The sequence below is a fragment of the Coenobita brevimanus genome, chromosome 42 (assembly GCF_032717465.1).
Source record: "Coenobita brevimanus isolate Jiangsu-jjx chromosome 42, ASM3271746v2, whole genome shotgun sequence".
NCBI lineage: Eukaryota > Metazoa > Arthropoda > Malacostraca > Decapoda > Coenobitidae > Coenobita > Coenobita brevimanus.
The window spans coordinates 4618537-4631298 of NC_136995.1; the positions used below are offsets into that span (position 1 = coordinate 4618537).

Below are 12762 nucleotides of genomic sequence, written 5' to 3' on the forward strand. Positions count from 1 at the left end.
TTTCAATTGTCAGGCCCTTACCTCTTTCCACACGAGGTTTAGTAGGGGGTAAAGGTCACAGGGCCCTTTGCATGGGGCTGAAAATCGGCGGAAGTTAGCAGGAGCGAATCCGACATACCTTCATCTTGAAAGACGACAATGAACTGATAGTGGTGGCCTCCTGCCGCCTGGCTAGGGTGAGTGCAGTACTGCCTGCTTCAGCCTAGTGAGACTGCTAATATATAGCAATGAAATGATTGTCAGGAAACCAAGACAATACATAATAAATTAGGTAGTTCCAGTCAGTGTAAATATCACTTAGGCTTCTCCCTTTCTTATATATATTTTTATTACGAAAATAGATTATACGGCATATTTCAAGGGGAAATAAACAGCGAAAATTAGCAAACGAGTGCTCGTGAGGTGTTGTCAGGTGATAATTAGCCAATTCTAGGTGTATGGCACTCTCACTTACCTTATTTCTTTCTTGTATATATTATTTGGTATAAGAATAGGGCATAGGGCTTATTTCAATGGGTGAAATCAGTGAAAAAATTCCAGGGAAGATTTACTTAGTGTGGCACGGCCGGGCAGGTGAGAGGATAGGGTATTGGAGGGGGGGTAGGGAGGGGAATCAAGAATGGGGAGAAATGGCTAAATTGTCAACAATGGATGGGAGTGCTGACTAGTGTTGGACATTGGCAGTACTGATAGATGATACAAGCCACCACTTGAAAGCCCGGGCGAATTCAAAATAACACAGAATCACAAAAGTGACACCCCGCGGTATGATCCCTTGCTCCCAAGTGTCACAAAAGTGACGCCCCGCGGTTAAGGGGTTAAGTGAATGATGAGAGCCAGCTCCCATTTGGGAGCTGTTTTCTTCATTCATTATTTTCTTGGTTGCCAGATTTAGCTGATATTTATTTTTTGTTTTTTATATGATAATGAAGGTTTTATTCACTATTTACACTACAAATGGAAGATGTACATTTTTAAGTTCTCGTCTTGCATTGCAAGAGCAAACTCCTTCATGTGGCCTTTGAGTTGAAATATACTGTATGTGTTAGGGTAATTTGATTTCACCTGCTGTAAATGATGAATATGCCTAATCTTACTGGCATTAAGAATGTTTCAGATATGTTTAAAGACAAAAATATATTTGTGGAATCCACATTTTTGTGACTATATCCATTTCTTTTTAAATATAAGGTGCAATATTCCAAAATTTGGGCAAATTTTATAAAAGCCAATGTGGTACTTAATGGAGAGCCATTTGGGAGCTGGAAGAGCTGGCTCTTTTGACTGAACAGAGCCAAATGACCCGCGTCCCTTGAAAGAGATGGAATTTCCTTAACTAGCCGGCCAGCCAGCTGACCAGTTTTTGATCATTCTGCGCAGTGATGTCACGCAGAAACTTGTCCTGGCTCACCCGCGTGCTGTTTCCCTCTCTATCCAATGTTTTATTTAAAAAAAAAAAAAAAAAAAAAAAGACAAGAAAGGAAAGGAAGTGTGCTGTATTAAAGGGAAATCAGGTTATTCCAGCAACTTTAATTTTATTCACTCATATTAGCTACTTAAATCAAAAGACAAGCATAAATATATATACAAAAACCAAAATTATATACAGTAGGACCTCTCTCATTCAGACTATATGGGGGGAAGGGTTGTCCGAATTAGCAGATTGTCCGGACCATCAGGGTAATCTCCAGTTCATACCAAACTCTATATACATATGGTATGTTTGTTAATTATTAACATGTGTGGCATATGTCAACCCTACGTAACTGCAAAAGATGAAAGGGTACCGGTACTAAAATAACAAAACTAATCATGTACGATAGTTTTGTATTGCATAATTTACAGGTAAGGCCATGACAAGAAACTAGCCTACATTTTAAATTGTAGTAAGTGACTAAGGCCCGTGTAGGCAAAAAAAAAAATAATTAATTAAATAATATTTGTAATAAAAATAAAACTTATGTAGGCAAAAAATACATTGTCATCTTTGGCATATTGATAATGCCCATATGGGCAAGAAGCTAATGTTTGATGTACAAGTAAAGCACATTTAAGTACAAAAAATAACCTACAGTAATCACTAAACACTGCAGAATATTCTGACCCATTTTTGTGTAAGCAAACTCCTCCTTTTAACACCTTTATTCATTACAGAAGCTACACTTGCATTAAGGGGCATGGTAAGGAGGATTAACTTTTGAAATACAGCGTAAAAATATAAATGGTTGGTGAACTAGTTGATGGAACGAATGCTAGTGTGTGTTCAAACAGGTCCCCATGTTGCGACCTAGCATGATCCACGAGTAAACGAATGACGATCGCTTTCTGCGTCGATACTGAAAATGACTTTAGAATTACTTTCAACATATTTTTGGAGCTTATTATTTTAAAATTTTGTCCGGATTAACAGAAATCTGGATTAAAGGGGTCCGGATTAAAGAGGTTCTACTGTATATATATATAGTGCCCCTTCCCGGAAAACAACTACGGTACCTAAAAAGACAAACAATAAGCCTCAGACAAGGACTGACCAAAAGATGACAACCAAGGACGGGACAAAGGACATGGTAATCGGAACATGGAATGTAAGGGGAGCGAATGATGAGGTGAAAGAGAGAGAGATTGTCCAGGTGCTTGAGGGTGCGAAAGTGGATGTATGCGGAATAACTGAAACGAAATGGAGAGGTGAGAGTGTCAGAGAATGGGAGTATAGATGGGGTATTTTTTTTTTTTTTTTATGCGAGGAAGAAGGAACCAAAGGCCATGAGCCCGTAGTAACAGTTCCCTCCAAGAGAAAAACAAAATACAATAGAGAGCCAAATTTAAGATCCGATCATTTTGAGATGCCTGGACACACTGTGTTTGAAAGACTGGAGATCATAGGCAGCAGGAAATACAGACAGAGGGAGACAGTTCCAGAGCTGACCTGTTGCATAAATGAAAGACTGGGAGTAACAGTTAACTCTTGCATTAGAGAGTTGGACAGAAAAGGGATGAGAGTTTGCTGCCAGAAGCGCCCATCGTAGAGGTGGAGGAATGCAAGCAGACAGTTCAAAGGAGCAGTGACCATTAAAGTAGCAATAGAAAAGAGATAAAGATGCAACAGTGCGGCAAAGAGACAGAGGTTGAAGGGAGTCAGTAAGAGGAGGAGAGTTAATGAGACGAAAAGCCTTTGACTCCACCCTATTGAGAAGAGCTGAATGTGGGGAGCCTCCCCACACATGAGAGTTGTACTCCACACAGGGGCGGATAAAACCCCTGTATAGAGTCAACAATTGTGCAGGGATAAAGAAAGAGCGGAGTCGGCTTAGCACACCCAATCTCTTGGAAGAAGATTTTACAAGAGATGTAGTATGATCTTTCCAAGATAAATCCCGAGTAAATGAAACCCCAAGCATGGTCAATGATGATGCAAGATTAAGCTGAATATTATTAAACATTAGTGGGAATACCTGTGGAAGATTTTGTCGGGTTGATAGGTGTAAGAACTGAGTCTGAGATGCATTAAAAACAACCATATTATTTTTACCCCAGTCAGAGATACGAGCCAAGTCAGACATTAAGTGTGCCATAGCCTCATCCCTTGTTTGTTGAAGTAACTGCTGAGATGGGCGTTGCGGGAACCGAATGGAAAGGTGAAGGGTGGAGTCGTCAGCGTATGAGTGGATAGGGTTAGATGTACAGCTTAGAAGATCATTAATAAATAAAAGGAAGAGAGTTGGTGATAGGACAGAGCCCTGAGGAACACCACTGTTGATAGATCTAGGAGAAGAACAATGGCCGTCTACAACAGCGGCTATAGAACGACCAGAAAGGAAGCTAGCGATGAAGGCACAGATAGAAGGATAGAAACCGTAGGAGGGCAGTTTGGAAATTAAAGATTTATGCCAGACTCGATCGAAAGCCTTTGAGATGTCAAGTGCAATGGCAAAGCTTTCGCCAAAGTCCCGAAAGGAGGATGACCAGGAGTCTGAAAGGTAGGTGAGAAGGTCGCCAGTGGAGCGTCCCTGACGGAACCCATACTGACGATCGGAAAGAAGGTTGTGATAGGAAAGATGCCTTAAAATTTTTCTATTAAGAATTGACTCGAAAACTTTTGAAATACAGGACGTTAAAGCAATTGGACGATAGTTGGAGGGTTGGGAGTGGTCACCCTTCTTTGGGACTGGCTGAATGAGAGCAAACTTCCAGCAAGAAGGAAAGGTACAAGTTGACAGACAAAGGCGAAAGAGTTTGCCTAGTCAGGGTGTAAGCACAGAAGCACAGTTCTTGAGAACAACAGGAGGGACCCCATCAGGCCCATATGCCTTGTTAGTACTGAGGCCAGTGATGGCAGAAAATACATCAACTGAAGAAATTTTAATGTCAGCCATGAGGAAGTCAGAGGGGGAAAGTGATGGAGGAACAGCACCGGAATCGTCTAAAGTGGAATTGGAGGAGAAAGTCTGTGCGAAGAGATCTGCTTTATCAGTAGAAGAAATAGCTACAGAACCATCAGAGTAGAAAAGAGGAGGGAAGGATGATGAGGTAAAGCTGTTAGAAAGATTTTTGGCAAGGTGCCAGAAGGAGCGGGAAGAATTCGAGTTGGAGAGTTGAGAGCATTTAGTATGGATGAAATTATTTTTAGTAGAGCGAAGAACAGACTTAGCACGATTCCGGGCAGAAACGTAAAGATGATGTGATTCAGGGGCGGGTTGGCTCCGGTACCTTTTGTAGGCCCTCTCCTTGTTGCGGACAGCATTAGAACAAGCGTGATTAAACCAAGGCTTTCTTGCGTTAGTCAAAGGATATGAGAAAGGAATGTATGCTTCCATGCCCGAGAGAATAACCTCCGCAATGCGCAAGGCACACTCCGATGGCTCCCGGCCATGGAAGCAATAATCATTCCAGGGAAAATAAAAGAAGTACTGCCTGAGGGCCTTCCAGTCCGCGGCTCCAAAATGCCACAGACGACGTTTCCCTGGAGGGTCCACAGGCCATACCGGAGTGATAGGACAGGTAAAGGTAATAAGGTTGTGATCGGAGGAGCCCAACGGAGAGAAAAGTTTAACAGAGTAAGCAGAAGGATTAGTTGTGAGGAAGAGGTCAAGTATGTTGGAGCTCTCTCCAAGGTGGTCAGGGATACGGGTAGGGTGCTGTACAAGCTGCTTTAGGTCGTTAAGGATAGAAAAGATGTAGGCTTGTTCACCAGGTGGATCCGTGAAAGGAGAGGAGAGCCAAAGGTGGTGGTGAACATTGAAATCTCCTAGAATGGAGGTTTCAGAGAAAGGAGAAATGGATTGAATGTGTTCCATCGTAGAAGTAAGATAGTCGAAGAATTTTTGATAGTCAGTAGAATTAGGGGATAAGTAAACAGCACAGATATATTTAGTCAGAGAATGACAGGAAAGCCGAAGCCAGAGTGTAGAGAATTCAGAAGAATCGAGTTCAGGAATGCGAGAGCAAGATAAGTCGTTGCGTATATATACACAACAGCCACCTTTGGCCTTGAAATGAGTATAGAGAAAGTAGGAGGATATAGAGAAGGGTTTGCTGTCAGTTGCCTCAGACAGCTGAGTCTCCGTTAGAAAAAGAAGGTGAGGTTTAGAGGAGGAGAGGTGGTGCTCAACAGAGCGAAAGTTAGAGGAAAGGCCGCGAATGTTGCAGAAATGAAGAAGAAGAGAGTCAGACAGTGGTTCCAGGCACCTTGAGTCATCACCGGGAGAGGGGCGGATGGTGGGGGCATTTATGGTCCCCTCCCCGGGGACTCCGAGGCTTGGTGATGAGACGCCATTTTAGTTGAATTTTGAATAGGAAGTGTAGTGTGTACTGTGCATGTAGTTTGGTGTAGATAGTTAGAGAAATTTGTACTGGAGAGCATGCTGGCCTACCCTCTGTGTAACTGAGACACTGAAAAATTTCAGCAAAGGGGGATGGTCAGGAACTAGTCCTGAGGGCTGATGAAACGGGAGCTCCAGCACTCCCTGTCATCAGCTTTCCATCCACCTCGGGAGTACTGCCCTGCTCGACTGGTGCAGGAGTAGGTGAGAATGAAAGGGCAAAAGAAGGAGTATGTATAGTTGTGAGTAAAAGATGGAAGAAGAGCATAAGAGAGTATGGATCAGTTGGGTCAAGGATTGTGTGGGTAAGATTGAGTTGGAATACAAATGTGGGTGATTCTGTGTGTGTATGTGCCAATGCAAGATCGTGCAAGCAGAGTGAGAGAAGAGTTCTGGACAAATGTGGAAGTGTGCATGGAAATGTTTGGAAGGAATGAGAGAGTGTTTTTGATCAGTGATATTTATGGTAAAGTAGGGAATGTGAAGGTGGATGGAATAGTTGGTGAGTGGGGTGTGCCTGCTGAGATAGATGAGAATGGCAGTGCATTAGTGGACATTTGTGCTAGGAGAGGGTTGGCGATAGCCAATACCCTCTTCAGGCACAAAATGATCCACAGGTATACATGGCGAGCGATGAGAAGGGTGGGTGGTGAACTGAATGAAAGGAAGGCAATGATTGATTATGTGCGTGTGGATGAAAGGATGCGAAAATGTGTAATGGATGCAAGAGCTTATAGAGGTTGGGGGAGTGGACTTTCTGACCACTTCTTGGTGGTGGCCAGCATCAAAGTCCAATTAGAATGGAGAAATAGATGCAGGGAAGGACAGGAAGAAGGAGTATTTGTAAGGAGAGTGGAAAGGTTACAAGAGGATTAGAAAAAGGCAGAGTAAAAGAGAGAAGTGGAGGAACGATTGGGCAAATATGAATTGGAGCAGATGGGGGATGTGGAAGGTGTGTGCAGGATATTTACAGAAGAAATTGTACGGCATGTGATGTGGTGTGTGTGATGAAGAGAAGATGGAGGGGTGTGCAAGGAACAGCGTGGTGGAATGAAGAGGTGAGACAGGCTGTGGCACAAAAGAAGAAAGCATACAATGAATGGATGAGAAATAGGGGCGTGGAAGAAGTTGAGAGGTGGAAGAGAGAGTTATATGTAGAAAGAAAAGGGGAGGTGAAAAGATTAGTAAGAGAGAGTAAGAAGAGAGCGGATGAGGAATTTGGAAGGAACTTGAGTGTAAAGTGGAGGGACTGTAAGAAAATGTTCTGGAAAGAGGTGAAGAGAGTAAGACAGGGTGGAAGTGAAGTTAGCAGGGGAGTGAAAGATAAAAATCGTAGATTACTAGTGGAGAAGGAAGAAAAAGTGAGCAGATGGAGAGAACATTTTAAGAAATTGTTGAACATAGACGATGGAAGTAATGCGTGTATAAGTGGCTGGGGAATGGCTGGGAGAAGGAGGGAGGTGAGAAGACAGGAAGAAATCAGTAGGATAGAAGTTGTGGAAGCAATGAAGAAAGTTGAATTGGGGAAAGCCCCAGGAATTGATGGAGTGTGTGGTGAAATGCTGAAGTATGGGGGAGAGATAGTAGTAGAATGGATGTGGAAAATGTGCAGATTGGCCTGGGAGGAAGGTAGAGTCCCGGAGGATTGGCAGTCAGGTATAATTATTCCCTTGTACAAAGAAAAAGGGGAAAAAGAAGTGTGTGGTAATACATAGGGGCATATGTCTTCTTTGTATAATAGGAAAAGTATATGGTAGGATACTTATTGACAGAGTTAGAGAAAGAACAGAGGAATTAGTTGGAGAAAAACAGGGAGGCTTTAGGAAGGGAAGAGGTTGTGTATATCAGATATTCATTCTTAGATCTTTCGTTGAAAAGTTTCTAGAGAAGGGAAAGAAGTTGTTTACGGCTTTCATGGATTTGGAGAAAGCATATGACAGGGTGGATAGATAAGGATTGTGGAAAGTATTAAGAATATATGGAATAGATGGGAAGTCGTTGAATGCTGTGAAGAGTATGTATGATGGTGTTAACCCCTTAAACGCAGATCATCACTTTTGCGACGATCGCCAAAAAGGACATAACGGTGGATCGTCGCGTTTGCGATTTGAGTTAATTTTGAATAAACGCGGGCAAGCCTGTTCCAGCTGGTATTGTGTATCACCACCGTCACCCTTTAGCTACAATTAGCATACCTGACCTTTGTACTACTGACCTCCGTTGTTTCCAAGTATCGCGTCCCCCCCCCCCCTCCATCACCACCATGGCCCGGCCAGCCTGGCTGTGATATATGGCAGCGCTCTGACTGCTCAGAACTGTCAATCTGTGCTCTCCTTTCACAAGCAGTTTATGCTAATAGGAAACGCTCTTTTCTCCAGTTGTCACACTAGCTTTTTTTTCACGCGTTTTTTCCCTTTTTAACGTCAGTTTACCGCAGGCTTTCAAAGTGACATTATGGCGAGTTCTAGCTCTTCCGAGTCATTGCAAGCGGCCGACAGGAACGAGAATAAAGTGGCGAGCATAAGGCAGAATAAAAGCGTGCCGCAGTGGTCTTTATCATTCCCGCTTCATATTACTGGCAGTGACAGTGAATTTTATTGCCGTAATAGTGCATGCGAGCCTTTGGGAAGTACTATGATTGAAAATAATGTAGTATACGTGTTTTTAGCTGTGAAAATGGAAATGTTTGTTGAGTGACGGGAAGACCGCTGCCACGCTGCATGTCAGCCGTACGCTCCGTTGATTTTAGCCTTATTTTCAGTGCTTATTGTACAAATACGGATTCCAAACTACCTGTACGTTGTAGTATAAAGTTTCCTGTGACAGAATGAGGATGTGGTAGAGGGGAAACCGGGTTGCTGGAGGTGTGAAAGTGAAGACTTTGTTACCCAACTTTGCAAGTCTCCACAAGTCCTTGGGTAGTCCACGAAGGCTCAACACCTGTCTCTGGAGAAAGCTGAATGTAAGTACTATCTGCCATACCAAGTATAATGTTCTAGGGTTAATCTCTGATTTTTGGCTAATATTTTCCTACGGGTACTCAGACTGCGATCCAGTCCTGCCACACGAGGGGGGGTCGGCTGTCCATGGCCGAGTTTTAGGGGTTAAGGCTGCAGTGCGTGTGGATGGTGAACTGAGTGAATTTTTCTCTTTGAAGGTTGGGTTGAAACAGGGATGTGTCATGTCTCCATGGTTGTTCAATCTGTACATGGATGGGGTAATAAAAGAGGTACAAGTTAGGGCAGTAGATGTTGGAGTGGCCCTGGTGAGAGAGGGTAGTGTTTGGAAACTACCTGTACTGTTGTTTGCAGATGATACTGTGTTGCTGAGTGAAGACGAAGGAGAGCTGCAAGGCTTGGTGGATGAGTTTGGGAGAGTGTGTAAGAAACGGAATCTAAAGGTGAATGTGGGGAAGAGTAAAGTGATGGTCTTTGAGAGAGGTGAAGTCAGTGAATGTACAGCGAGGTTGGATGGTGAGGAATTGGAAAATGTGAGTACGTTTAAGTACTTGGGTAGTGTGATGAGTAAGGATGGAGGTTTGGAGGGTGAAGTGCTTTAAAGGGTACAGCAGGGAAGAAAGGTTGCTGGTTCCTTGAAAGCAGTGATAAGAAGCTGAGAAGTGAGCATGGAAGTGAAAAAGGTACTACATGACAGTAATCCCTCCACTATCCGACGTAATAGAGCCAAAGGCATGTCCAGAAAGTGGTCCTGTCCGGATAGTGGGCACCAGCCTCATGGACTTGTACTTATGGACCCTAACTCAGAAAAACATGTATACAATTCCCTGTGGACATGCATAGCCCCTATTTAAGACCCAAATCACATCAATAAGGGACATAGATGACTGAAATAAATGGAAAAGAACAATAAAATGAGGTTTTTGAGGTAGGTTTATACAATATTAAACATTCTGGGTACTTACAAATCTCTGGCTCCTGGACTGGTAGTTATGGACCCTAACCTAGCCTAACTCAGTAAAACACCTCCCTACTGCACATGCATAGCACCTAAGACACTACATATTCACACCAATAAGGGACATAAAAGAGTGAAATGAGATGTTAGAGGTACGTACAGTATGGAAAATACAGTACGGTACAGTATGAAACATTCTACGTACTTACAACAAGACCCTGGCCATCTCGATGAATAACCGCCTCCTCTCAGACTGTGACGGTAAGAAGGATATCCTGAAGCACTTGCAGTACACTGTTCATGAGGTCTTGTACTTAACTTAGTCATTCGCACTCAGAAGTCCATTCTCTTTACACTGCGCACTCTTGTCTTACTTATGCTCCATTTTTACTTAATAGGTGTTGCACTTTGCACTTTAAGTCTTTCCACTCATAAAACCATTTTCTAAACAAAACACACTCAAGTTAATTTACGTTAAATTTGCTGTCCAAAAATTATTTGTCTTTTCACTCAGATTTCTAATTTCTTAAGAATACTGTATGCACTGTTTTTCTTTCACTGCACAACACTAAATTCCTGTGTGGTCTAGTGGAGAAGTTCTTGGCGTTTAATCACTGTCAGAGTCTGAGAGTAGCACAGGGAGGTGACCTAGGGGTGCATCGCTGGGTCGTGGTGATGGCATACCCACTGCAGACGACTCTGAAGACAGACGCAAACTCACGTCGAGCGGTGACTCCACCATGGCTGATGTGCTGGGCTGTGGCTCGGAGCATGAGGGCCTGTCTTGGGGAGGCAATGGAGTGGAGCCAGGGCTGGGCACAGCGGGGGTCACGGGCCTGAAAAAGCTGTCAATCGTTGATTGATGCAAGGAACGACGATTCTGGTGATTAATGATGTGCTGCCTGAAAGCACACACTCCCGGCACCCAACCTGCTCGCTGGCCGACCTGTCTACATGGACCTTGGATGGGATGAAGTACTAGTGTTGTCTCGAGCATGAGAAATGTAAAGGACTAATGTAGCGAGATTATTTATGCTAGATTTTTTGGGTGCCATAGTTATTTCAGCAATTGTTTTCTTACAGAATGTCATGACCTGCTCAGACAGAAAATTATTCCCACATTTGGAAAAGTCTGAGATACATCTGTTTCTGCTCATCTTGGACCTTGTGAAAAGGGTTCCAGGTTGAGTCATAACAGCGTATCTTGCTGTTAAACTATTCTTGCAGTAGTGGTAGTGGTGGTAGTTGCAACCCCCAGGCTTATCAGCATGTGAACCGAGTGGTCTGTAGGCTGATGTTGCTCCTCACCAACAGCCTACCATCTCTCAGGGGGATAGAGAGATTGTTAAGGCATGTTTGTATAAATTGGCAGCTCCACTACCCAGTTATATCGGCACCACAACTCAAAGGTGTCCCTCCCCAACACTGAACTCGACCTACCTAAAATGGGTGTACAATAAGTCCTTGTTACCTTCCAGTGAAGTGTTCCAAAGTACCACAAGTTTTCCCATACAGCTGGCATTGTAATTTAATGGAAATCTTACAGATCATCTCTCCAGGTAGCAATGGAAATATAGTACACTTTTTCTTTTTATGACACTGTCGGAAAAAAAAAAAAAAAAAAAAAAAAGGAAGAAAGCAACGTGTAACAGTTTACTGTAATATGAGTTGAGAGTGGTCCCGACAATGGTGGAACCTTAATAGGCCCTTTTTCTATACAGTATAATGCTGTAAACATAATGGCCAAAAGAAATGCCAGAAAAGTGAATGAATAATGACAGAAAGCAACATAAAATGACAATTTACTGTAATTCTTTTTTGGACTGGAAGTTTCCCCAACAATGGATGAAACTTGGTGAGCTATTTTCCCTATAATACTGTTGACATGGTAGGAAAATGGAACATTAAAATGCAACATATAGTAATATATTCCTGTAATTGTTCCAGACTGAGAGCGGTCCTGGCGGTGGTGAAGGTGGTGGCGACAAAGGCGGTGGAGGGGGCGGTGGCGGTGGACTGAGCGAGATCCCTTGTGTCATCAACCACGAGTCAGAAGTGTCCTGTAGGAGAGATGAGAACGAGGTGTACATTCCATTTTCATTCATCCACAACTACTTTGAGGTCAGTCTATTACTGTTTCATATGACCCTTTCACTCCGAAGAGAGTACCAGAGAAGGATGCCCTCATGTGTTGGTTCCTATATAACTGAGTGGCTCCCCTTTTTGGTTATGCTAACATCCCTCACAACTCCATCCCTGTCCTCCAAAAGGAGGATGGTGGATGGCAGTAGGATGGGAACTACAGCATGCAATCCACTGGTTTCATGTCCAAATGAGAATTAGACATCACCAACAACAGCATCATCGTCATCATCTCTGATTTTTATTTTTCTACCACTAGACAGGTTTATGTAGCAGTGAAGGGCTACTGGAGGCTACATCTCACCCTTATATTTTGACAAGTGTATCCTAGTGTGAATTAAATTTTACAGAGGTAACAAGATGGGATGAAAAATACATCTTCGGACTGAATAGGTTGTTATTCTGTTGTGCATCTTGTCACTTCAAGAGGTCTCACTAATGCCGTATATAAAAAAAGAGTCATAACAGTGGTAAGAGTGAAGTGAAGGTGTCTTCTCAGCAGGAGTTGACCTACACCCCTTTCATCCAGGAGGGCACATATATTTCATTGTAAGATACTGAAGTGTTCGTGCAGAGACAAGTTTACAGCCATACAAACAGTAACCTACTGTACACATACAAGGTGTTCTGGAAAATGGGTGAGACACATTAGGAGGTTATGGTTAGGGTAATTTTGAGTAACAGAAGTTTTATCAACATGAGTCCAGCTCTCAACCATTATAGAACTGTAGTTAATGTAAGTCTCACTGGGGGAAATTGTCTCCCTCCAGATTACCCCACAAAGGTCATCAATAGCTGTAGCTGGAAATTGGATCCATGTTGATATACAAATTTTTTTTACTCAAAATTAACGCAAGAATAGTCTCCTGAAATTTTCATACATTTC

At 42.9% G+C, this 12762-nt stretch overlaps 1 protein-coding gene across 1 annotated transcript in view; it reads left to right on the top strand.

Annotated features, from left to right (window-relative positions):
• Positions 1-12762, top strand: part of Hsepi (D-glucuronyl C5-epimerase) — a 208722-nt gene that overhangs the window by 15599 nt on the left and 180361 nt on the right. Inside the window, exons 3-4 of the mRNA XM_080270673.1 lie at positions 9444-9459; positions 11710-11855. Coding sequence (XP_080126799.1) covers positions 9444-9459; positions 11710-11855 — 162 coding nt within the window. The remainder of the gene's footprint in view (positions 1-9443; positions 9460-11709; positions 11856-12762) is intronic.